A 24,893-nucleotide genomic window follows, 5' to 3' on the forward strand; every position below is an offset into this window, starting at 1 on the left:
ATAAAATCTTAAAAGCAAAAAAGAAAGAAAGAAACATATGGATTTTAAATCAAGCTTTTTTTTTTTTTTTTTTTAAGCTGAGCCATCTTGCCACCTGTTGGCAGCTCAGCTCGGGCTGGGAATGGAACCAGGGACCCTGTTACTCAGAGCTCGAGCACTTGAGCGAGCTCTTAACCAACTGAGCCACTCGGCTGGGCTGGTCCCTTAGATCAAACTTTTTGTGTTAATATCTTCCTTCATAGTTGGACATGCTTGATCAATTATTGAGAGGTTTGTTAAAATATGCCACTGTAATAGTAGTTTTCAATATTTGCTTTAAATACTTTGAGGCTGGAGAATTGACTCATTATTATTATTATGTAATGACCTTCTTTATCTCTAGTAATGTTTTTGCCAGAAGACTATTTTGTTTATTTATCAATAGCCACACCAACTTCTCTTGGTAAGTATATATGCCTTGTATATCGTTTTCCATCCTTTTCAGTCTTTCTGTATGCTTATGTTTCAAATGTCACTTGTGCATAGTATAATAGAGCTGGATTTAATTTGTAATTTAGTTTGACAGTATTTGTCTTTTAACTAGAACAGTAGTTTATTGACATTTTTTGTGGTTACTGATGTTTGGATTTATTTCCCTTTGTTCCTTTTTTCCTTCTTACCTCTTTTGATTATCTTTTTATGTAATTTTTTTTTTTTTTTACTATTGGGTTGTCGGAAAAGGCATGACACATTTTTGCAATGAAAAGCAGAAAAATACATCATGACTTTTCCGACAACCCAATAGTTCGGAAATTAGTTTACTAAGTTTCTGTTCTCAGGTTCCTCTAGGAATTATAACATGAATTCTTATCAATCTGTAAAGTTAATCAAGGTCTTTACCCTTCCCCTGATATACAAGGACTAATATTTGCCTAGCTTTGCCCATACTAGGTATTTAACACTTTCTTGGCTCATTTCCTTCTATGTCTAGAGTTAATTATGCTTAAAATACATTTAAAAAAATTTTCTTTAGTGTGTGTTTGCTGGATGGATAGTTATTTCTGTTTGCCCTCTTTAAAAGATAATGTTCCTAGGTTTAGAGATCTAGATAGGTTAATTATATTCTCACATATTGAAGATATTATCTGGCTCCCGTTGCTGATTTTGAAAACTCAGCTATCAGTCGAATAGTTTCTAATTTAAGATTATCTTCTTTCTCAGGGTGCTTTAAAGAGCTTGTTTTTAAAAGGCTTTGATATTTTGTAGTTTAACTATGATGTTTTAATTGTAGATTTAAAAAAAAATATTTTTCCAATTTACAATGTGCCGTGCTTGTTTTCATTGATTCTGGAAAATTGTCATCTCTTAAAATAGTGTCCCATTTTTTTTTCTTTTCTGAACTGGATAGATGTATGTTATATTTAACTCATCTCACTTTCTCTATCATTTCCCTTACTTAAGTTTCCATTTCTGTAATTTGGCTACTACATTCTGGGAAATTTCATCTGATATATCTTTCAATTCACTGATTGACTCTTTAAGCCAGATCAGTGTTAAGTCGACCTATTGAGTTTTCAATTTCATTTAGTTTTTATTTTAGTATTTCACTTTTATTTTGTTTTTTCAAATCAGCTCATTCTTTTTACTTTTCTTCACTCTGCTTATTTGTTTCAAGTTTATCTCTGTTCTTTAAACATGTTAACCATAGGTTTGTTTTGTTTCTCCCCTTTGCCTGCTAATTTCTAATACCTGAGGTCTTTGTGGGTCTGATTTCTGATGTTTGCTATTTCTGCTGGTTGTTTTAGAATACCTTCTTTTCTTGAATACTTAGTGATATTTTTGTTTGTTTATTTAAGTGAGGTGCTCATTTTTCTTTGAATTTTTTTGGAGGAAGTTTTTTGAGGCCTGGGACAAGGATGGATTCCCCAGAGAGGATTTGCTTTTGCTGTTGCTAGGCACCTGAGTAGATTTGGGCTCTGGGACCACTTTATATTTGAAGTTTTCAAGGCCATCTATGTAGTGTAAATTTAGTTGCAAGCCTGAGTGGTGACTGGTTTTGGTTACATGTTCTCAGGGACACTTTTTTTTTTTTTATCTCTTTAATACCATGATCCCAGACAGGTAGTTTTGAAAAGTATAACCCAGTGGGATAGAAAAGACACACAAGTATCATATAGTATAACAAAGAGTTATGTATCAAAGCCTGCAGTAACAGAGGAAGGACCAAATATCTCCACCTGGAGTTAGAGAGTTTTCATAATGATGGAAATACGTCTTTTCCACTTAAGTCGGAATGAACCAAATGAGCAGATGAAGGCACAGAGAACTTTAAAAGAATATTGAGATTATGGGTGCAATGTGGGCTACATGGTATGTTTCTGAGAATGGTTGGATATAAATTTATAAAAGGATAGGTTGAGATTCCATTACGAAGGGCCTTTTGAATATCTTGCTGAAGAATTTCCTTTGAACATCAGGTAGACCACCAAATATTTTTAGGCAGGAAAATGATGTGATCAGATATCTGTTTTAGAAAAGTAACTGGCAGCAGTATGGAAGAGGGATAACTGTCTCCAGCTCAGTTTAGAATACCATGTAATAAAAGGCTAAAATTTATCTGAATCAATAAATTATATTGATTAGTGTTTCTACATATTCATTTTCTCCCCCAATCTTCAGCAGGGCTCTCAGCTCTGCTATTAAACAATTTTTTTTCCATTTCTTTCAACAACTCTTCTAAACCTTCATTATCATTTTTCAGGGTTTTACTCAACCTTTATCTTTATTGTTAGCATATGAGCTTGCCTCCAATTTCAAGTGATCTCATTCACTTTACAACTTATCACTTCCTAACTGTAAACCTATGTCCATATTGATTTCCACTTCAGTTCCTTCACACTTAGGAAGTGGTGACTCTTCTTGTTTATGGCCACTTTGTTTTAATCTGTATTCCTGGCTCTTAACTTCTCCCACCTTCTCTGGGACCTTGCTCTGTTTATTCTGATTCACCTTTAACTGCTTTCTCTTAATAGGTTCTTATTAGAAACATATTTGAGTGTTCATCCCCAAATTTAAACATTCCCTTCTCCCCATTCTGCATTCTCCCTTAACATCTGTCTTTTCAACCAAACTTCTGGAAAGGCTAGTCTGTGTTAACTCTCTTCACTTTACCTCTCATTCCCTCTTAACCCAATGCAGTATGCTTTTTACCCTTCGTAAATACAAGGTTACTTTGACCTAATTGCAAAATTAATCTTTCATTTGCATTCATTTTTTCATTTTATCCATTCAAAAACTAATTGAGCATTTTATTCCAGGCTCTTGGAAATATATCAGTGAACAAAATAGGTAATCATTTATGCCTTCATGGGTCTGCATTTTCGAGGGGGAGACAGTAAATAACAGTTATAGAAAGAAAGTATAACAGGGTAAGTAGGATGGGGATAGTGAGTGCAGGTTGCAGTATTAATGGGTGATCAGGAGAGGCTTGGATTTGAAGGTGGGGTTTAAACAAAGACTTTGAAGATGTTGAGGAAACAGCTAAATGGATATCTGGCGGGGAAGAGATTTCTAGATGAATATAATAAGTAACTAAAAGCCATGATTTTCTAACTGTGGTCCTTGGACTAGCATTACCTGGGAACTTGATAGAAATGTAGACCCTCAGGCCCTCAACCAGATCTACTGATTGGAAACTCTGGAAATGGGGCCCAGCAATCTGCATTTAACAAGCCTTCCTGTTGATTATACTACCTACCAAAGTTAGAATCACTCAACCAGAATAATGACCCTAAGGCAGAGGGGTGACTGGCATATTTGGGGAATAATAGGGAGGCCTGTGCCATTAAAAAAGAGAGAATGAGGGGGATGAGTAGTGAGGGAATGATTAGTGGGAGAGAAGAGGTCAAAGATGATAGGTTGGGAGAGATCATGTAGAACCTTATAAGAACTTTGGTTTTCATTCGCAGTGAAATGGAAGCTATTACAGGGTCTTGAGTCAAAGGACTGACATAATTTGTTTTATATTTCCAAAGGATCACTCTGGCCACAATATTGAGAAGATTTTATAAGGAGTAGATAGTAGATATGCTATATTCAGTGATGTTTTTCTAATCTTGATATTTTGGGGTTCTGTGGTACCATACACATCTGGAATTTCTTATAACTTTCTGATTTTCCTTTTTTTAAAAGATAATTTTCCTTTGTAACTTAACTGTTAATGTCCTCGGTGTTCCATTCTTCTGGGATGTTTTTAGTTATTATGACTTTAACTGCCAATTACATCCTGATGATTGGTCTCTAGCTCAATTTAAAATACTATGTAATAATTTTTAAAATACTGTATGACTGCACAAGATCAATTTTTATTTTGGAAGTATTGAGTAAGAATCGAAATCATTATTTTAGAGACACATGATAGGGGTAGAACAGTGCCTACCTATCACGTTTGGTCAATTAATAACCTTTTTATAATCTTTGTAAAGTTAGATTTATAGACAGAAATTTATGGTTTGTGCTTGTTTTTAAGGTAGCATTGTGCTCATAAGGTACCTGCTAGCTTAATGGATATTTGCATCTGTGCTACCTTAAAGGAAGGTGCTGCCACTCTTTATAGACAAGAGAGATCCTCATCAACTAATAGGCTTCTCATGTAGAAGAAAAGCTTAGTGCTTTCTACATTTATTATTGAAAGTCTGTTTATGACTTTATTTTCTTTCTTGTTCATTTTTGTATAATAGTTATTATTCTGGTGTTCTTTGAAGTATGGTCAGTTTTGCTGTAATGTGACTTATGCATTCCTAAAAAATTACTACACTGCAAAATTGCGCAACAAAAACTACAGGGTTTTTGGGCAAAATGGAGTTAAGGAAACAACATTCAACAACTTTGTCAGTGATATATGAACACAGATAGGAACCTAATAGAAATGGTAGCACAGCTTTACATGTTAAATGGTAAAAAAACAATGCTTGAAATACTGTAATAAATGCCACTTTACCTTGAAAACAACCTAAAGTGTGCTTGTGGAAGTGGAAGATTTTTAGCTTATTGATTATGAAGTGGAGCAAGGAAGGTTATCTGAAATTGGACAGTAAACTGGAACACCAGATGTGGATGGGTGTGGCTGATAACACAGTGAACTGCGGGTCATTGGTAGATGCTCAAAGTGTGGGTTTGTGTATTCCTTCATGGCTTGGATCACCAGGGTGTTAGTTTTCTCCCTTCTTGTATTATTTCTTGGAGACAAGTCGCACATAAGCAAACATGAAATTTGTGTTAGGCTCAAATTATTTTCTAATATATCAATCATGTTGCAACAAATCCACATTTCCAAAAGAAGTCTTTAGCAGAACTGACCTAACTAAAAATTTGATGTTTGCCTTCTGTTTATTTTGTATAGGGTACTTAATTAGTCACTTTCTATTTATTGAATAAGTTGCCTATTCTTTTACCAATAGCCCTTCTTAAACAATAAAATTAGGATGTTTGGAACACTGACTGATGGTGTTAACGGGGAGAAAGAAACTAGGCTTGGAATTTAGACTTCAGTTGTGTCATCTTGAGGAAACATTTTCTTAGTTTTTAAGTTCATCTGTTTTAGCTACAAAAGTGTATCTAAATACTCTTGTAAATGTACTGTAACTTTATTGTGTGAGTTGTAGAGCTGTCATAGATTACATAATATATAAATATGCTTTTATAAATAACTTCATCAGCAGTCTGGGCCCAAAGCTAGAATTCTGGGAAAATGTGTAGATGAATTTAATTTTGCTGGTACTTAACTTCTGCTAATTTTTTAATAGATAAATAGAGGTCCATTTCTTTAATGCAGAAATCTAATGAAAAATTCTAAATGTTGAATTCATTTCATTTAGAAGTTTGAATTAATAATGATCATTATATCCTATCAGTGTGTGTTATCTATTTGGCAATGAAGCTTTGCTTGTCTACTCTATAAATTCTGTTATTTGAAATAATTATTTTTAGTTAAGTCATTTTTTCAAAATCAGTTTTTAATTTATTATTTAATATTTTGAATCATTTTTCCTTGTCACTTTTAGAAATGGGGCTGATATGAGAAGTTTGGTTAGGTTTTCATTTTCTCTAACAGCGTTCTTTTGGTTTAGAGACTGAGAAAATGAGACCCTTTAAAATAATATTAAATATTATATAGCATTTTGTTTTAAATTTGTTGTAGCTATATTTAGAATATTCAAAGTATGCTGTTTCATTTTAAAGGATTAGAAGATAAAGAACAAAATTTAACAAGAAGAATTAGCGCCTCAGATATTCTATCTGAAAAGGTAAGATATTGTTTTGTGGGATCGGATATCTCTGTAAGACTGATTCTTGTGTTCTTTTGAAAGGGAAATTCTGTCTTGTTTTCCACTCATTTTCTTTCATATTGTTTTACCTCTATTCGGACATAAGCATTAAACATAAGAAAATCTGGAGAGATGTCTTGGAGTATTTATCCACTGGGATCAGTTAAATTATGTGTAATTGAAGTGTTACATCTATCCATAGATACTCTTTTTGTTTTTGAAACTTTTCGTTTTCATTCAAATACATTTTTTTTAAATTTTGGGGAGATTATCCTGTGTAGGAAAGCTTTCGAGTTAGACACACCTTGATCTGGTATCTAATTCTAGCTCCTCTTGCTGACTGATCGTGTGTAAGCTGTTTATTTAGTCTTTGCTTGCCTCTGTTTTTCTTCATTACAAAATGAGCTTAATATCATCTATTCTCTGGGCTGTTGTGAGGTTCAGCAGGATAAAATACAGAAGCATAAAGTACTGTGTTTTACATTTAATAGGCACTTAATAACCCAAGCCTTTTCTTCGTTGAATTAGAGATCTGAGATAGATGCAATTTATTCGATTAAGATTTCGGTTAGTTTTTATGAGTAAATTACAGTGAGGCAGAGTCTAGAGTCTTTAGGAAAGAGATGGTCCTGAATTTAAGGATGATAATATAACAGACACACATGCATCTATATATGTATATGTGTTTAAATGTCCTCACAATGACTCCATAAAGTAAGTTGACATTGTTTTATAGATGAGGTAAGATTCATATGGGTAGGTTAAGTGATTTGGCTAAAGTTACATAGGACTTAAGTGTCAGAGCAAGGAGTTGAATGAGGTTCAGTGCTCTTCTTACGGATCATGTAGCTGCTTTAAGAAGCATATAGTTGCGTGACACAGTCAGTGGTTTCCTTCATTCCAAAAGGAGTAGTTGCAAAAAGTGATCAAAGACTTAAGTCTCAATCCAACAGTGATGATAGCTTTATTTTAAACTCTTTAGATCAGCACTGTCCAAAACCCAATAGAATTTTCTACAATAATGGAAATGTTCTATATCTGTACTCTCCAACATAGTCGCTATTAACCACATGTGGTTATTAAGCACTTGAAATGTGATTAATGTGGCTGAGAACTAAATTTTTTAATTCAATTTAAGTAGCCACATGTGACTCATTACTACCACATTGGACAGAATAACTCTAGAACTTCAGTACCAAGCAGTAGAATTTGGTATGTTTAAGTGACTTAGAATAAAAAAGAATCATGATTAATTTTTAAACTTATTATATGTATTTCCCAGTAGAGGAAAGGGTAACTATATCCTGATTTGAGTAAACTGAAATACTGAAATATGTGATGGTAGTTTAGTTAGGGATTTATAACAGTTCATATTAAGATGAAACCAGTAGGTATAGAATCCACTTTTCTCTTTATGTTTAAGAATGAAATAATTTAATTGGATTTTAGAAAACTGTAATGACAATTTACCTGTAAGAAAACGTTATTAGATAAATGAGCTTTAACTTTTTTTGAGTCTTAGATTCTTTTGATTTCTTTCTCTCTTTTCATACATACACATAAAGGAAAAACATAATTTTGTGTTTAACTTCAAGGGGTAGAGAGGCCAAAAGACTGGACCCCCTACTTTCCTCCCCTGCTAATCCATGTACTCCAATTCAGAACCTTTGCTGAGATTGCCTGACATTTTCAACTATATTTTAGCTAAAATGCAGAGAATATATTAATTTTTAAAATTATCTCAAAAAAGGTAGAGTGAAAAAATTAAGTTATTTCAGTTGGAAAAAAGTTTTCAAACATTCACTCTTAATCTGTCTTCTTGGTTTAGCTTCCCTGAAGAAAAGTCTTAGGTGTTTAAAATATTTAAAATATTCATATAAGTATCTTATCTATAGCTTTAGAACATGTAGTATTCTAATGTAAGCAAATCTTTACATATTTTTTCCTTCAGCACTATAGAATTATAAAATACATATTTTAAAAGTTTGCAAGTTTGAATTTTGACTGAAGTGTACCAGTTCCCTGGTACAGGCTAGTAAATCACGTGATAACGGCTTCATTCTGCATTCCTTATCTCTCCTGGGTTGATTTTTTTTTTTTTCCTTGAGTTCGCTGGCATCAGATTTTTACTCTTTCTTGTTTGGGAAGCCCAGTTAAATGCTAATCTCTAACCCTTAACTTTCATTTTTTTGTATCATCTTTTTCCATTATTTGTACCCTTCCCCTCTAACTCCATACATATACTTACATACACTCACCCACCACAGATTGATTTTCTGTGTGTGTTACAAGGACTGAATTAGGGTAAGTAATCTAGTTTCCTTATTTTATTTATATTTGCCATTTAAATATTTGCCATTTAAATATTTGCCTTAAAACTAACTTTAAATTCTGATCTTATAAAAGTTTTGATTTGGTGAAATGTTTAAGGTCAAATAATTAAAAAATTGCAACTATTTTTTTAAAGAAACTTGGTGAAGATGAAGAGGAGCTGTCTGAATTACAACTTCGTCTTTTGGCTCTTCAGTCAGCAAGTAAAAAATGGCAACAAAAAGAACAGCAGGTGATGAAAGAAAGCAAAGAAAAGTTGACTAAGACGAAAACTGTACAGCAAAAAGTTAAAACCAGTACAAAAACACATTCGGCCAAAAAAGTTAGCACTACAGGTGATCATTCAGTTAAATTCTTTTCTTGATTTCATGTATCAGTATAGTGTCCAGATTTTAATTCAGAAAGCTTTGAGTTTGGGGAATTACAGGGCCCTGAATGAAGGGCAGTCCTATGTAAACAGAACTGAGCAATGGCTATGTATATGACTTAATGATGATGAAAATAATTTTAAAGCTCTTGTTTTCTTTTATCCTCTAGAAAATTCTAACTGTAATAGATAACTGGTTCTGTATTTTCCATTTAAAGCTAAACAGGCATTGAGGAAGCAGCAAACAAAGGCATGGAAGAAACTACAACAACAAAAGGAACAGGAAAGACAGAAAGAAGAGGATCTGCGGAAACAAGCTGAAGAAGAAGAGAGAAGGAAAAGAGAAGAAGAAATCAGAAAAATTCGAGATCTCTCAAATCAGGAAGAGCAGTACAATCGATTCATGAAATTGGTTGGTGGAAAGAGGCGATCAAGAAGTAAAGTAAGGAGTGCAAAAATATAAAATCAAAACATTACTCAAATTTTAGTGTCTTTATTTCATAAATTCAGTTAACCGAGAAACAAAGTTTTTGTGTTTGATAGAGCCTGTTATGTAAATAACTCTTGAGAAGGAAAGATAGTTTATAATTGAGAATGAATCTTTTATACGTATTAGAAATGGAAGAAATGAAAAAGACCAAAATCATGGTTAGTAAAGTCTGCATTTAGCTTTTTCATCATTTTCTATTTAGAAGAAAGTAGGATTACTAAATTGTAGTGAGGACTTATAAAAAATTGTAGTGAGGACTTATTCTAAAAATAGCTGTTACCTAAGTACAAGGGCAAAACTTCATTAGTTTTTTTAATTGTTTAGTAGTCTAGAGTTAGAAGTATGTCATGATTAATTGGTATAGACTTTTAAAGAAAGATGAATGACTACTTAGTTATCAAGCATTTGTGAGCTTTTACTATGTATAAGTCATTGCTAATGACTGAATGACTCATTATTTTTTGAGTGGTGTCAGGAAGTATATGGGAGATTTAATATTGATCTAGTACTATCAATGATAATTTTCAAAATTATGAACTTTTGAGACTACACTTGTGAATGTACTAATGACTAGAGAGATTAAGAGTGAGCTCTTTAATTTTAGGAGTCAGGAGTTAGGTTTGCTTAAGCAGGGAATTTATAAAAGTATTTCGTACTTTGAACTTCTAAAAGCAGTTTGATAGAATCTTTTTTTAGAGAAAAATATTATATTTCCACATTACTCTTCTATCCATCTCTATAGGTTTGCTAGTTTTTAGTTTGTTGTAAAACATCTCTGTGAGTGAAACATAAGACGTAAGAAAAAAAACAAAAAACACATTGACTAAGAGTTTCTAGTTTTCACCTATTAATTTATTTATAACTAAAATGTTACTAGGTTTTTTGAAATAATCCATAGTTTTGATGACATAACTCTTGAATTTATTCATCTAGTTTTTTATACAGAGAGAGGCTATATGTATTCATGATCTTGGAGTTATTTTATAGAGGAATAGCTGATTATTTAGTAGCTCAGCTAACTGTGGAGAATTTCATCTGTTCAGATAGTCCTTGTTAGCTTCCAGTTTCTGTCTGACAGTTATAAAATGTCAACCACATCGTACCTGTCATGTACATTGAATTTCCCAAATCAGATGTAATAGGCAGGTCTAACTGGATCACCATGATTTTTGATACTGTTCCCTAGAAGATAACTATTGTTTTATAATTTCTAGCCTAAGAATAGACTAAGACAGAAAATGCTGTGAAACTAAACATCCTGTGTTAATTAGTCTTCAGATCCTGACCTGAGAAGATCTTTAGATAAGCAACCTACTGATAGTGGAGGAGGCATTTATCAATATGATAACTATGAAGAAGTTGCTATGGATACAGATAGTGAAACCAATTCTCCAGGTATGAGCTAAAAAATGTAAAACATTTGCATATTCATAATTGTTAAATAGAAAATGGTCATGAAGCTACCCAAAACCTTGAAAGAAATATGTAATAAAAGGGAGATTTGCTAGTGGATTGTTCAACCATAGGCATTATTTGGTGTTGTAAATACTTTGAGAGCAAACCTCAAATGTTTAATAGTAACCTTTATTTCCAGGTGTTTCTTTTTGATAGCATTAAAAAAGGCAGTGTTTGAACACTACTGTTAACTATTTGATCTAATAAGTGAAAATTGTAAAATCAGATGAGACTGCTTAAAAAAAACTGAATAAACCTTTGATCTGTTAAATATCTTTATATCCAAGATTTTTTGGATTTTAGTCAAAAGGATCTTTCTTGCTTTTAGGCTTCCTTCTTCCTTCCAGTGATGATACTTTGTAGGAATTTAGAGATGGAAAGTGATACTAGTAGCATCTCAGGAAGGCTGGTGAGAACTGGTCAATTAGATTGCATATTCTAGGATGTGACTCTGTCCTGGAGCTTAGAGACTTGCTAGAGTTGATATTTTCAGGGGTGATTGTAAGATACCTGTTCTCTCACTAATTAAAACACATAAGACTGAGACAACCAAATTCAATTGGCATTCCAGAACTGGACTTTTTTAGAAGACCATATATGATCAGAGTATTTCTCTCTAGGGTCATATTGTGTGACTAAATCAAACTAGAATCCTACTTTAGTGTGTCTAGACTAGAAACAAGACTAGAAACAAGGCAGAATCTGTATGATTTGGGTAATGTTTACCAAAAGTGCTCATATTCAGGTTACTGTTTTTAGAGTGATGTCTGATAATCTTACATGAGATTATGTTTTGATTTCATAATTTAACTCTCTTTGGTCAATCTTTAATTTTCTTGTTTCCAGGTTCTTGGAGATGATTCATAGTAGTTCCCAAGTATGACAATATTATTAATACTCTGTATTTCTATGAAATAACTTTATGATCTATGCTTTTAAAAAAATTTTGTAAAAAAATTATTATACAGAGAATATATTCCCTGCTCAGCTTTGTCAAATTTTAACTTCCCATATTCACTACAGATATTTATATTTTTAAGAAGTAAAATCTTCTAAAGGCCATTGTATATTCAAATGGTATCATTTGGGCCACAAGTCAACCCCATATAAGGCATGTGGGTAGTGTCCATATTGACTATTGAGACAACTGAGACAAAGAAGAAACATTAGTTTTTCCCTGAGAGTATATATAGTTATTAATAGCAAAAGTAGTCTTTGAATCGGCCACATTTCGTTGAGTCATAAGAAACCATTGAAGGTAAAATGCACAATTATTTTTATCTGCTACCAAGGACGAAGAAATGCTAACAATTTAACAGATATGCAATTGTAACTATTTCAGAATTACTAAAGTGTGAAAAAATGTACACTTTATTGATTATATAGAGTAGGTAGTTCTTTTTCAGTTCTAGTCCTATTTGCTTTCTGTACAACTTAAATTGTCCATTTCTTTACTTTTCTTTGCTCCACGTGAAGGGAAGAATGGAGTTACCATATATCACTGTTTTCCTTTGGTTCAGGCACTTTGGCAGGTTCAGGGGAATATTTTGTTTTATTCCTTAACAAGTATGTTTGTAAGAAAAAAAGTATGCTTCTAGCCTTTCCTGCTCCATTCTCTGTTATTATTAGGTGAAAAGTAGAAAAAGTGGAGAGTTTTGAGGGACTAATGTCATCTTAACTGGCTGGCTGGCTTTATGATAACATAAGAATAATTTTAGTAGGTGGAGGTGGTCTCTGGGAGGTTAAAAATTTTATTAGAGATTAAGAAAGTCTAATTTGCACTCTTCCTAGGTACATTTGTATTTCTTCAAACATATAAATTTAGTTTATTCCTGTTGAAGTATTTCTGTTTTAAACTCTTATAAAAATTTTTTTTCAGCTCCTTCACCGGTGCAACCACCATTTTTTTCTGAATGTTCATTGGGGTATTTTTCTTCAGCACCATCTATTTCTTTGCCTCCACCACCTCAGGTTACTGTAAGTGAGAATTGATATTATGTCTAAGAAAATTGTGTTGCTTTGTGCCATTTCTAATTTGTTTTGAAAAACTGGCATGTAAATTAATGAATGGTTAGGTTTGAAGCTTTTTGAAGCAAAAATATATACAAACTCAGGAATTTGGGTAAAATTGGTTTTCTATATCCATAATTTTTAAGAGCCATTTCACAAGGATTGAGGAGGATAATGGTGATTCTTGACACTTATTATCTTAAGGTACCCTGGACTATGTATTTCCATAATCCTTTTGGTTCCTAATTTTAGATTTTTACTTAAATATCATATTCTTGGTTTTTCGATATCTCTTCTTGTTTTCAGGGTAGTCATTTAGAGGGATAGACCCTGTAAATTTGGTTTCTGTATCTTTTAGATTGCTAAATGAAGATAAGAATGGCAGTGTAGAGAAGTTTGTATAATTATCTTGAAGCTCATCAGTGTTTCAGATTTTGTTGATTTTATTTTTGTGAAAATTACACATTTTCATGGCTGAATATTGAATTCTGGGATAGTTTTGAGATTTACAATATGCTTAATTCACTTATGCTTACAGCTGAAATAATAGCCTAAAGTTGGCCATTTTCTATTGGATTGTCGAAAAAGTCATGACGCATTTTTGCAACGAAAAACATAGAAGAAATATGTCATGACTTTTCCAACAACCCAATAACTTAATATTGCTCCAGAGATAAACATTTGGAATTGTTAAGATTTGCATTGTAATTATTATTTCTTCTTTTTAAAAAATTAACTAGTCTTTGCCACCTTTGAGCCAGCCTTATGTAGAAGGCTTGTGTGTTTCTCCTGAACCTCTACCTCCTGTACCACCTTTACCACCTCTACCACCTGAAGATCCAGAACAGCCTCCAAAACCACCTTTTGCTGATGAGGAAGAGGAGGAAGAAATGCTGCTTCGAGAAGAGCTACTTAAATCTCTAGCGAATAAAAGAGCTTTTAAGCCAGAGGTAATTTGGGTGCTTGAACCTCTAGGTGGTGCTCATGAGCTTAATTTTAGGTAATCTTACTGTTTTCTGCTTATTTGGAATTCATTGAGCTTTTAGTAAAGTGAGAATTTGTGTGATAGTAATTTACTCAACATTTTTTAAAGATGACAAGTTTATTTTTATTTTAAAATGTTTCATATCTGCCTCTTCTTTTTTAGGAAACATCCAGTAATAGTGATCCACCTTCACCTCCAGTTCTGAACAATTCACAGCCTGTGCCAAGAAGTAATTTATCAATAGTCAGTATTAATACAGTATCTCAGCCTAGGATACAGAATCCAAAGTTTCACAGAGGACCTCGTCTTCCACGAACTGTGATCTCGGTAAAAGAACAAAATATTTAATCCTGTTACTCAAACAGCTTGTGAAAAATTTGTATGCAGTGTCACTGTCTTGTTCCCCACCTTCTAGTTTATTTATATACACAACATATATTTATATATAAACACAAATTTATTTTTATTTATTAATAGTGAAGTGGGAGCAGTTTCTTCACTGGAAAAATGGTAGTTTATGATGTTTTGGGGAAGCATTATTTTCATCAGAGTGGTATGCTTTCCTCTGCCATTTCCTCAGTGTTTTTTCTATATAAATTGATCCATTCAGATTTTCTGTCTATTCCAGAGTTATTTTTAGCAAATTGTGTATTTTTTATTTCTCCCCTCTTTCTTTATACTTTGCTCATATTTTTCTAGTTAATGACTGTACTGTAATGTAAGAATTTATGATGTTTATTAAGGAAATTGAAATGACAGTTTCTTTCTACCTTGTTTTCTACTGGCTTCAAAGTAAAATAAATGGGGCAAAGCCAAGTTGAAATCTTGCCTATGTTAGGTAAGCCAACTTTGGCCACTTACCCTTTGTACGTAACTGTAAAAGCGAGAAAGTTTTTAAAATAGTTACGTAGAATTATTATTTTTTCCTTAATTGTTGAAAGAGTTAATTTAGATAACATTATGGTTCTTCTGTAGAAAGTTGGAGAAGATAAAACAATGAAAGCTGAAGCTGAATAATATTGTATGTCAACTATAATTTAATATATATATTATAGTCACAGGATATGGAGCACAGCATAGGGAATAGAGTCAATGGAATTGTAATATATATGATATCAGAAAGGCAATGGATTGGGGGAGGGGGTTATCACTTTGTGAGGAAAGAAATGTCTATTACATTGCTTTGTACACCTGAAACTAGTATAAAAAAAAGTAAAAAAAGTAAACTTAATGAAGAAGATGATCATAGTAGTGTCTTTAAAGGCTAAGAAATACGGAATATTATGTTTTGGGCATATAATCAGTATTGGTGGAATGGGACAAAGTGGGCTATGCAGCGTAACCAGAAGGAGCCGTAGCTGTCTACTTGGAGCCCATTATTTTTATGGATTGAAATTCAAAGAAATTAAGTGACTTGTTCAAGGCCATGAAGCTAATTATGGTAGAGCCAAGAAAACAATAGAGATACTTTTGTCAGTAAGAGTAACAAATATATCGTCTTTGCAGCTTCCAAAACATAAATCGGTGGTTGTCACACTAAATGATTCAGATGACAGTGAATCTGATGGAGAGGCTTCCAAGTCAACAAATAATGTTTTTGGTGGATTGGAGTCCATGATTAAAGAAGCAAGGCGAACTGCTGAGGTAAGTGCAGTAATGAAAGATAAAAAGAAAAGTGATTTATTGACAATCATTAAAGCTTATTTTTTCTGAAAATTAAACCTTAGAGGTATTGATTTTTAATATTTTAAACTCCGGAAATATTTTAAGTATTTGTATTATTTGGACTTTATATAATGTAACGTGTATAAATTTAGATAGATTTAGCTATTAACCTGTTTACTTTTGTGTGCGATTGATTGGTCCCTTTTTTGAAATAGTGGATAATTCTTCTGTACTAAGGAAATTTATTGTTTTTAAATTGTGTTATGTTACCAGAAAACAGTTTTTATCATAGTGTATGATCTAAGTGCAACTTTTACCCCTACTTCTATTGCAACAGTTGTTTAGATATGGTTAGTTCAGTTATTTTCAAACTGTACATCTTGACTACTTAGTGGATTGTACAATTAATTTGGTGGTTAAAAACCAGCTGGGGGAGGCTGAAGTGGGTAAAGGGGGTCAAATATAGGGTAACGGAAGAAAACGAGACTTCGGGTGGTGAGCACGCAATAGAGCACACAGATGTGAAATTATAATGTTGTATACCTGAAAATTATATAATGTTATTAATCAGCTACCCCAATAAATTTGATTTTAAAAAGAATAGAAAATAATGATGAAGATATTCAGTTATTTCTAAATATGTAAATGTGCACTGCGTTGCAATGTAAAATATACATCTTAGTGTGGGATAATTGAAAACCGTTGATCTGGTTGACTTCAACTATTTTCTAGCAAGCTTCAAAACCAAAAGTACCTCCAAAATCTGAAAAAGAAAATGATCCCATGCGAACACCTGAAGCTTTGCCTGAAGAAAAGAAGATTGAATATAGATTGTTAAAGGAAGAGATTGCCAAGTAAGTGGTATTTTATGTCATTAGCTTTAAAGGTACCTGCTGTCTTCATACTTAATTAGGTCTGAATGCGGTTTATTGGCATTGGGAAATGAATAACAATTTTTATCCAAGATGCAGAGTTAATGTTTTTGTAACTCACACAGGAGAGGGAGTCAGATGATCACCTATAAACTTGAATACAGTGATGCACTGAGATCAAAACAGCTTAGAAAAAGGCAAAAGCTGCTGCTGTCAATTTTGAGTGCCAATTTGGGTCATGCATATTGGTCATCATCATTAGTCAGTGTTATTAATATTTTTACTTTATGTTATGAAATAGAATACATCTTCAAAGAAAAATAATTTCAGTTTATCCTTTGGTATAATTTATCTATCTTTATTGATTATTTTAGTCGGGAAAAACAGCGTTTGATTAAATCAGATCAGCTGAAGACAAGTTCATCTTCCCCAGCAAACTCTGATGTGGAAATTGATGGGATTAGCAGAATAGCAATGGTTACTAAGCAGGTTACAGATGCTGAAGCAAAACTTAAGAAACATAGGTGAGCCTCATTATCTGATTAAATACTGCATGATTTAATGTTTCTATATTAGAGGGATATATTTTTGTGGTGTATGTCAATACTAAGTACACAATAGGATTATAAATTCTTTTATACTTGATAGAACTGTATAAGGCTGTCATTTTGTTGAATTATACATTTACATAAAGTAATAGTATTAATGTTTACATGAAAATAGCAAGACTTCAAAGGAGTTTTTCTCCAGATTTATACATGGTTCATTGCTAAAAACATTTATAAAACTCTTCATTTCGAATTTTCTTTAAAACTTCTGGCGTGATTTTAGAAATACCTCTTTGAAGGCATATTTTTGTTAAAGGTGGACTTGGTTGTTGGAAATAGTCATTACCCAGTCTGTTCAGTAAGATACATGGTCAAATATGGTGTTACTATAAAGTGTATGATATATTATAGTTATGATCATACACTTCTTGCATGTTTTGTGAAATTAATGTGTTGTTCAAATGGTGTTTCAAAATTTTGAGAACACGTGTCAAACCTTACAAGATGAACATGTTGAATGATAGAATTTATTTGAATTCATTAGCATGTTTTTGGGGGTTATTTATTTTATTGGGGTATAATTGATATGTACCATTAGTTTTAAGTGTGCAACATGATGATTTGGTGTTTGTAAGTATTGCAAAATGATCACCACAATAAGTCTAGTTAACATCTGCTCCCATACATAATTACAAATTTTTTCTTGTGATGAGATCCATTAGCATATATATTTGATAGAAATAATTGCATCATATTATGGATATACATTTTTTTCCACTCCATACACCCTGAAATACACCGTTAATGGATGAAGAGCAAAATGGTTTTATTTAACATCAACATTTTTGAGCTTTATTCAGCTACTCCCATTTTAGGTTTACAAATATAAGGGGGAGGTTCTGTACAAAGATGGTAAGACTTTCCCTGTTCTTTTTTTAGTAACTGACTAACCAATTAAATCTTGATAGTAAAAAAAAATGTCTACAGTGATGAATTAACTCTTAATATTGAAAAATCATTAACAAAAATATATAAATAATTTAAAGATTTTTTAAAACAAGCTTCAAAAGTTCATCCATTTGTAGTTAAAGAAAAAAGGTAGAAATTTACAGCCTCATTTCTAACATTACAGTGATGTCAGTATTCTTTATTTTTTTAAATCATGAGAAGAATATAATTTGGAGTGTTTTTACAAGGCAACACAGATGTCTTCAGGAGATAGTGACTTTAAGTTTTTGTACTAAGTATATAAAAGCATGTTCTGTTGTCCATTTACGAAGAAGACATTGGAGATTATTCTGAACAAAATAAAATTATTTAAAAACAGCCTTCATAAATGTCTTCAGTTTTGAATAATGTCTTTGTATTCCCACATTTCATTAATTCTAAAATGTGCCATTATATGCATTGCTAAGAAAGAAAACATGCTGCTTGCTAAATTAAACTATGATATGCAATAATGTTAAGACACATCCTGATATTAGAGATCTGAAATATCTGCTTTATACATGAAATATTTTGGTGACTATGGATTTCCAAAGTTATTCGTGAGAAGTGGTATTGCGTTTGTTTTAAAAATAAGAGATTAAAAATTCATTTAAATTTCATTTCTTTAATAACTTAACAAATAAATAGATTTTTAAAAAATTCGTTGTTTTTCTACTCCGTATCTTTTCTATCACCTATTCTCTGTCTTTATGATTGTAGAATTTCTAGATGTCAGTTGTGATTGTTGAAAAATGGTATCTTTCTGGGAAAGATGCTTCATGTCTTTTTAATCATAATATTTAGTAGTTGAAAAGAAGAAACTCTATATCCATAAATTGGTCTTTTGTCCTATTATACTTCTCAGTTCCAAACTTTACATCTGTATATTGTTTAAAAGTTAGATTTCCTTTTCCCCTTTCTTGCTTTGCTTTAGATAAAATGAAGTTAATTAAATGTGCTTAATTATGTTTAGTAGATGTCTATATGTATGTTTATTAGTATTATATATGAAGCTAAACACAGTTTTCTGCCTTCAGTCCTCATTTTTCAGGGTCTTATAGGGTGAGATTCAGCCAATATTAAACATTTATTATTAATAGCTTTTCAAATGTAAGTCACCTTACTCAGATTTAAATGATTTAAAAAAAGATTAGACCCATAGTTACTTTTATAAAATGTAACTGTCTATTTGAAGACCTGTGTGATTGATGAATATGAAAATATTTTTAAATTCTCACCTGCATATCATAAATATATTTTTAAAAATTATCTCCTGCTTTGTAAGTTTTTATTCTGATGCTGTTAATCCACTAGTCTAGAAAAACATTAATGAGGATTTTGTTATTTTTCAATTAGGATTCTTTTGATGAAAGATGAATCTGTTTTAAAGAATCTAGTACAGCAAGAAGCTAAGAAGAAAGAATCTGTTCGAAATGCTGAAGCAAAGATTATAAAACTTACAGAACAACTTCAAGCAACAGAGAAAATTCTCAGTGTCAACAGAATGTTTTTGAAGAAGCTTCAGGAACAAGTAATGTTCTTTTTTTTAAATTAAAATATTGTCTCATGTTTACTACACATTTTATGGGCCAAATTTTTTTATAAAACAAAACCGTAAACAAAAGCAATCAAAATGTGTAACATATTTTATTCTACATTGAAATATAATATGGGAATATTTTTATTTTCAGTTGAATACCATAAAGCTGCTCTGTTTAAGAAGAAATCTCCTCTCCTAAGGTTTATGTTCACATTCTCAGAGTTATCTTATATTTTCAGATTCAAAAAGTGCAACAACGTGTTACAATTAAGAAAGCTTTGACTCTAAAGTATGGAGAAGAGCTTGCTCGGGCAAAGGCAGTGGCTAGTAAAGAAATAGGAAAACGTAAACTGGAACAAGATCGCCTTGGAGTAAGTTGTTTGTAGAAATATTTTATTTTTGGAAAGGAGAAGGTTTTTATGATACTTTTGAGTACAAGGAATGTATAAAATAACTCAAGTTTTTTCTTGCATATTCAAAGAGAATAAGATTAAAACTTTGTTTTTAAATGATACGCACATGTTTGGAACCTTGTTTATTTTTGGGTTTTTTTGGTTTTCCATAGATCATAGGTTAACAAGCAAAGCTGTTGGAGACTTGTAAAACTGTTTTAGTCTCATTGATTTAGTTTTATAATGTTGGCATTGTACTGTAGGGGTAGAACAATTACTTAACAAAAATTGTTTGTAAAATCATAGCAATACAAAGTATTTTTCTCTCCCAGCCAAACAAAATGATGAGACTGGACAATTCTCCAGTATCAAGTCCAAGAAAGCATTCAGCAGAGCTAATTGCTATGGAAAAAAGACGGTTACAAAAGCTAGAATATGAATATGCCCTGAAAATTCAGAAACTAAAAGAAGCTCGGGCCCTTAAATCAAAGGAACAACAAAGTATTACTCCAGTTGTGGAAGAGGAACCTGAATTTTCTTTACCTCAACCCTCGCTTCATGATCTGACTCAAGATAAATTAAGTCTGGACACTGAGGAAAATGATGTTGATGATGAGATTTTGTCTGGTTCAAACCGAGAACGAAGAAGATCCTTCTTAGAATCCAATTCTTTTACTAAACCCAACCTTAAGCACACTGATACACCTAACAAAGAATGCCTAAACAAACCTGCTAAGAGTACAGTAGAAAAACCAGAACTTTTCCTGGGGTTAAAAATTGGTGAATTGCAAAAATTATATTCAAAAGCGGACAGTTTAAAACAACTGATTTTAAAAACCACCACAGGCATTGCAGAAAAGGTTTCGCGTGGTCAGGTAACTGAACATTTCATATTCTTTATAAAATACAGAATGTATCCTAGCCTTGTTTGCCTTATGAAATTATTGTTTTCTTTTGCAGGAGATTTCTGTGGATGTAGATTTCTTGACAGCGCAGAGCAAAACAACAGAAGTGAAGCCATGTCCTTTTAGACCCTACCACAGTCCTCTACTAGTTTTTAAGTCCTACAGGTATAAAAGGAAGATTCAATGAGCTTGAGTTTCAGGATTGCTTCTGTTTTTAATACTTAACCTCAAATACTTGATGAAAATGAAAAAAAAAAAATTGAATCGTGGTCACTGAAAAATGAACTGATCCTTTTAGGGAAAATAAAAATTAAGAGACTTGTCAGACTCAAACCATATCAGGAAGTAAGGTTTAGCTCACACTTGGGTTTATTAATTCTTCTCAAATTCTAATTTCTAGCTACTGGTGGAATTGTGGAGAACTCTAGATTACTGTCAGAGATTTTAGGAAAAATAACTGGAGACTTAAGAGAATTTTTAATTTTTGTTTTTTTAATTTTACTATTACTCTAAGAAACGCATTGGCCAGATTTCATAAAATTGATTTAGATAGTCTCAGATGATTAAGTTTGTGGGAAGTTGTCTTTTTTAGACTTGTAGATATTGTGAGCCTGTTAAACGGGTATGATTTAATTATAAAACTGTAAAGCACCCAATATGTAGTACAGACTTCTTGCCTAGTTTTTTTGTTGGCTCATAATATGTGTAAGAAATACTGATGTCATATAGCATTTTATTATGTGGTAGGAAAACACTATTAAAATACAAGGTTTTTTTGTGTTTTCTATTTCAGCTCTTTTTTGTGTTTTCTATTTCAGCTCTTTTATGTTCTAGGTATAAAAGTAGTTTGGTCTCTATCATTTGATATTCTGGTTTTCTAGAATTTTGGTATTAAATGATTAGATAAATAGTATCCTCAAAGTATAGAAATTGAGAAGAAAAAATGAAAATTTCCTTAGTTTTCCGAGGAATGTTTATGGAGTATAATATATGTCCACCTCTCCTCTCCTTAGGTTTAGTCCATACTATCGAACCAAGGAAAAACTTCCTCTAAGCTCAGTATCATTCAGTAATATGATTGAACCGGATCAGTGTTTCTGCCGTTTCGATTTAACAGGAACATGTAATGATGATGATTGTCAGTGGTGAGTAGTTTTAGTTTGTGAACATTTTATAATTTAAAAGGCAATCTTGGTTATTTAGCTTTGATATGTACATGATTATTTTTTCTGTGTTGTCATTTTATTTTAGGCAGCATACACAAGACTATACGCTTAGCCGAAAACAGCTATTCCAGGACATTCTGTCATATAATCTGTCTTTGATTGGTTGTTCAGAGACAAGCACTGATGAAGAAATTGCTGCTGCAGCAGGTTTTTAAAGACCTCTTATTGTTCCCCACATGAAAATTTGAATTTAGGCACTTTAAAATTTTATGTTCAGTTGTTGACATCTTTAAATATATATTATAATTAAATACATTCACTTATGACACTTTATCTAGATCTGTTCTGTCCAGTACAGTTGTCAATAGCCGTATATTGCTTTTCAAATTTAAATTAATTAAAATTTACCAGGTTACACTGGTCACATTTTATGTACTCGATAGCCATTGTTGAGCTTAGTAGCTTAATAGTGGTGAGTACTTAATAGGGCAATGCAGATATAAGATATTTTTATGATTGCAGAACATTCTTTGGACAGAGCTCATCTAAACAGTTCAGTTTATTTAGAAGAATATATTAACATATTTGTATACAAATTTTAATAATGATTTTAAACTAGACCCTTATTTTTGTTTTAAAAAATAAAGGAGAGTCGAAAGTTAAGATGATTATTGTTTCAAATTCTGCAGTGAAATAAAAAGGACTTGATATACTTTGACATTGTAGAAAGTATAGATTATTATCATTGTGAGTAAATACTGTTTAGCTTTTCCCCAGATTTAGTGCCAGATATTAAACCATAAACTATTAAGTCTTTTGGAAATAAGGGAATTGGTGTTTATTAAATTTAGTGTTATCACAAACCAGAGTGATTGTGAAGTCACTGAATCTATTTAACCATTCTCAATTTGAGGATTTTAATTTTTACCTGTTTTGTTTGTTTCAGGAAATACATATTTTTTCAGCCTCAAATTGGGTGCATGATGTGGTAGGATTTGCCATAGTAGTTAGGAAGATAGAGGCCTTGCCATCTAGAAGGCCTTGGGTGTTTTCACTTTAATTCTTAAACTATTCTTCATTTCATACTCTTTTTATAAGCCTCTTTTTTATGAAGATAGCATTGCTCTAATTTCAGAAAAATATGTTGAGAAACTCTTTGGAGTAAACAAAGATCGAATGTCAATGGACCAGATGGCTGTTCTCCTTGTCAGCAATGTCAATGAAAGTAAAGGCCATAGTGAGTATAATATGTCTCTCTCTCACACACACACACAAAAGGGATCGTGATTTTCTTTATGACAGCAGAGTTTTTGGCGTTATGTTCTCAATATAAAAGATATATGTCTTTTTTAACATAATGAAATAAACTTAACTCTTTTTAAGTATTGTTTGGGTATCCTTCATAACTGTAAAAAACTAGGTGTATCAGCTAACAGTCTTCTTCTGTCTACTTTAGCACCTCCATTTACAACCTACAAAGATAAAAGAAAGTGGAAACCAAAGTTTTGGAGAAAGCCTATTTCAGAGAGTAGCTTCAGTAGTGATGAGGAACAGTCTACAGGACCAATTAAGTATGGTAAGCAGTAATTTAAGATCCAGAATCATTAAATTGTGGTGTTCCCATTTTTGTCTAGCACTTTTAACTAATCTTTTGGTGTGTTACTAGCCTGGTTTTTTTATTTCTACTTTTTAAAAACAGTTATGCCATTTGGTGTTTAAGGCAATTAGCTCTTCATTGTGCAGGACTCCCCCTTACATCATTTCAGGATATTTGGTAGTCATGGACCAGTAAACGCAAGGATTACTCTTCAGTAAATGTGACAGCTTCAAATATTGCTAAACATGCTTGAATGGGGAGAGGGGAGCAGTACTTCTCCCATTTGAGAACCACTTTTTGGCCTGTGTCTTTTTGAGGGCAGATATTCTTTATTTTATTTCATCTTTGAGTCTGTGTTTTCCTACATGCAGTAAGTAGGCACAAAACTGAATTGCTAAATGAACGGAATAATGTGTGAATGAGTGCTTTATTGTCAAGCACATCTTGCATTGTAATTTCAACTTTGCATAATTTAATTGTTTTACTATTTGTAGATTGGCAAATACCTGATAGGTATATGCTTTCATACTTATTTATATTATATTAATGTAACACTTTTTCTCTGATTTAGATGTAGTGGAACAAATCATCTTCATAAATTCTAACTTTCTCTTTCAGTTAATGAATGTGAATTATCAGGTGATGTCACTTACCCTTAAAGTAGGGAGATGGTACTTTTGGTTTGCCTAGGAGATTCCTAAGTTTATACCTGTTCTGGTATAATTTTTTTTTTTTTTTTTAAGATTTTTATTGGGGAATTGGGGGAAGGGGAACAGACAAGTTGCTGTCATTTTGTTCTTCAGTCTAGTTGTGGAGGATGTTGCTTCACTGGCCCAAGTTGGCACCATCATTGCGCTCTTCCTGGGCAAGGCAGATCAGTCTCCGGCTTCTGGACAGCCGTTCACTGCGGCTGCTGGCCACTCACGCTGGCTGCTGGCTACACACGGTAGCCCATGGCAACCACTGCAGCAGGGGCTACAGCCTACGCAGTTGCCAGCGACTCAACTGTAGCCCAGCTCCAGGTTGAGCTGTTGTTCAACATCTTAGCTGTAGAGGGCAGTGTCACTGGCCCTCATATGTGGGATCTGAACCAGGGCTCTTTGGCGTCCCAAGCCAGCTCTTAACCATCGCGCCACTCGGCCGGCCCTGTACTGGTATAATTTTTAATAACACTTCCTTTCACTCTTAGAAGTGTCCTGGTTTGAACATAAATTATATGATTGCTTTACCTTAAAGCCATGAGCTACTGTATGTCATTGGAATCCTTGATTTTCAGAT

At 32.6% G+C, this 24,893-nt stretch overlaps 1 protein-coding gene across 1 annotated transcript in view; it reads left to right on the top strand.

Moving 5' to 3' along the window:
• ZFC3H1 (zinc finger C3H1-type containing) overlaps window positions 1-24,893 on the top strand; it is a 50,960-nt gene that overhangs the window by 9,011 nt on the left and 17,056 nt on the right. Inside the window, exons 3-20 of the mRNA XM_019651769.1 lie at window positions 6,220-6,284; window positions 8,773-8,971; window positions 9,222-9,445; window positions 10,765-10,888; window positions 12,828-12,925; window positions 13,699-13,908; window positions 14,106-14,270; window positions 15,450-15,587; window positions 16,341-16,462; window positions 16,855-17,004; window positions 19,372-19,546; window positions 19,795-19,926; window positions 20,280-20,822; window positions 20,908-21,017; window positions 21,866-21,997; window positions 22,104-22,225; window positions 23,154-23,255; window positions 23,475-23,594. Coding sequence (XP_019507314.1) covers window positions 6,220-6,284; window positions 8,773-8,971; window positions 9,222-9,445; window positions 10,765-10,888; window positions 12,828-12,925; window positions 13,699-13,908; window positions 14,106-14,270; window positions 15,450-15,587; window positions 16,341-16,462; window positions 16,855-17,004; window positions 19,372-19,546; window positions 19,795-19,926; window positions 20,280-20,822; window positions 20,908-21,017; window positions 21,866-21,997; window positions 22,104-22,225; window positions 23,154-23,255; window positions 23,475-23,594 — 2,931 coding nt within the window. The remainder of the gene's footprint in view (window positions 1-6,219; window positions 6,285-8,772; window positions 8,972-9,221; window positions 9,446-10,764; window positions 10,889-12,827; window positions 12,926-13,698; window positions 13,909-14,105; window positions 14,271-15,449; window positions 15,588-16,340; window positions 16,463-16,854; window positions 17,005-19,371; window positions 19,547-19,794; window positions 19,927-20,279; window positions 20,823-20,907; window positions 21,018-21,865; window positions 21,998-22,103; window positions 22,226-23,153; window positions 23,256-23,474; window positions 23,595-24,893) is intronic.

Source organism: Hipposideros armiger, unplaced genomic scaffold (assembly GCF_001890085.2).
Source record: "Hipposideros armiger isolate ML-2016 unplaced genomic scaffold, ASM189008v1 scaffold_166, whole genome shotgun sequence".
In the NCBI taxonomy this organism is placed as follows: Eukaryota; Metazoa; Chordata; class Mammalia; order Chiroptera; family Hipposideridae; genus Hipposideros; species Hipposideros armiger.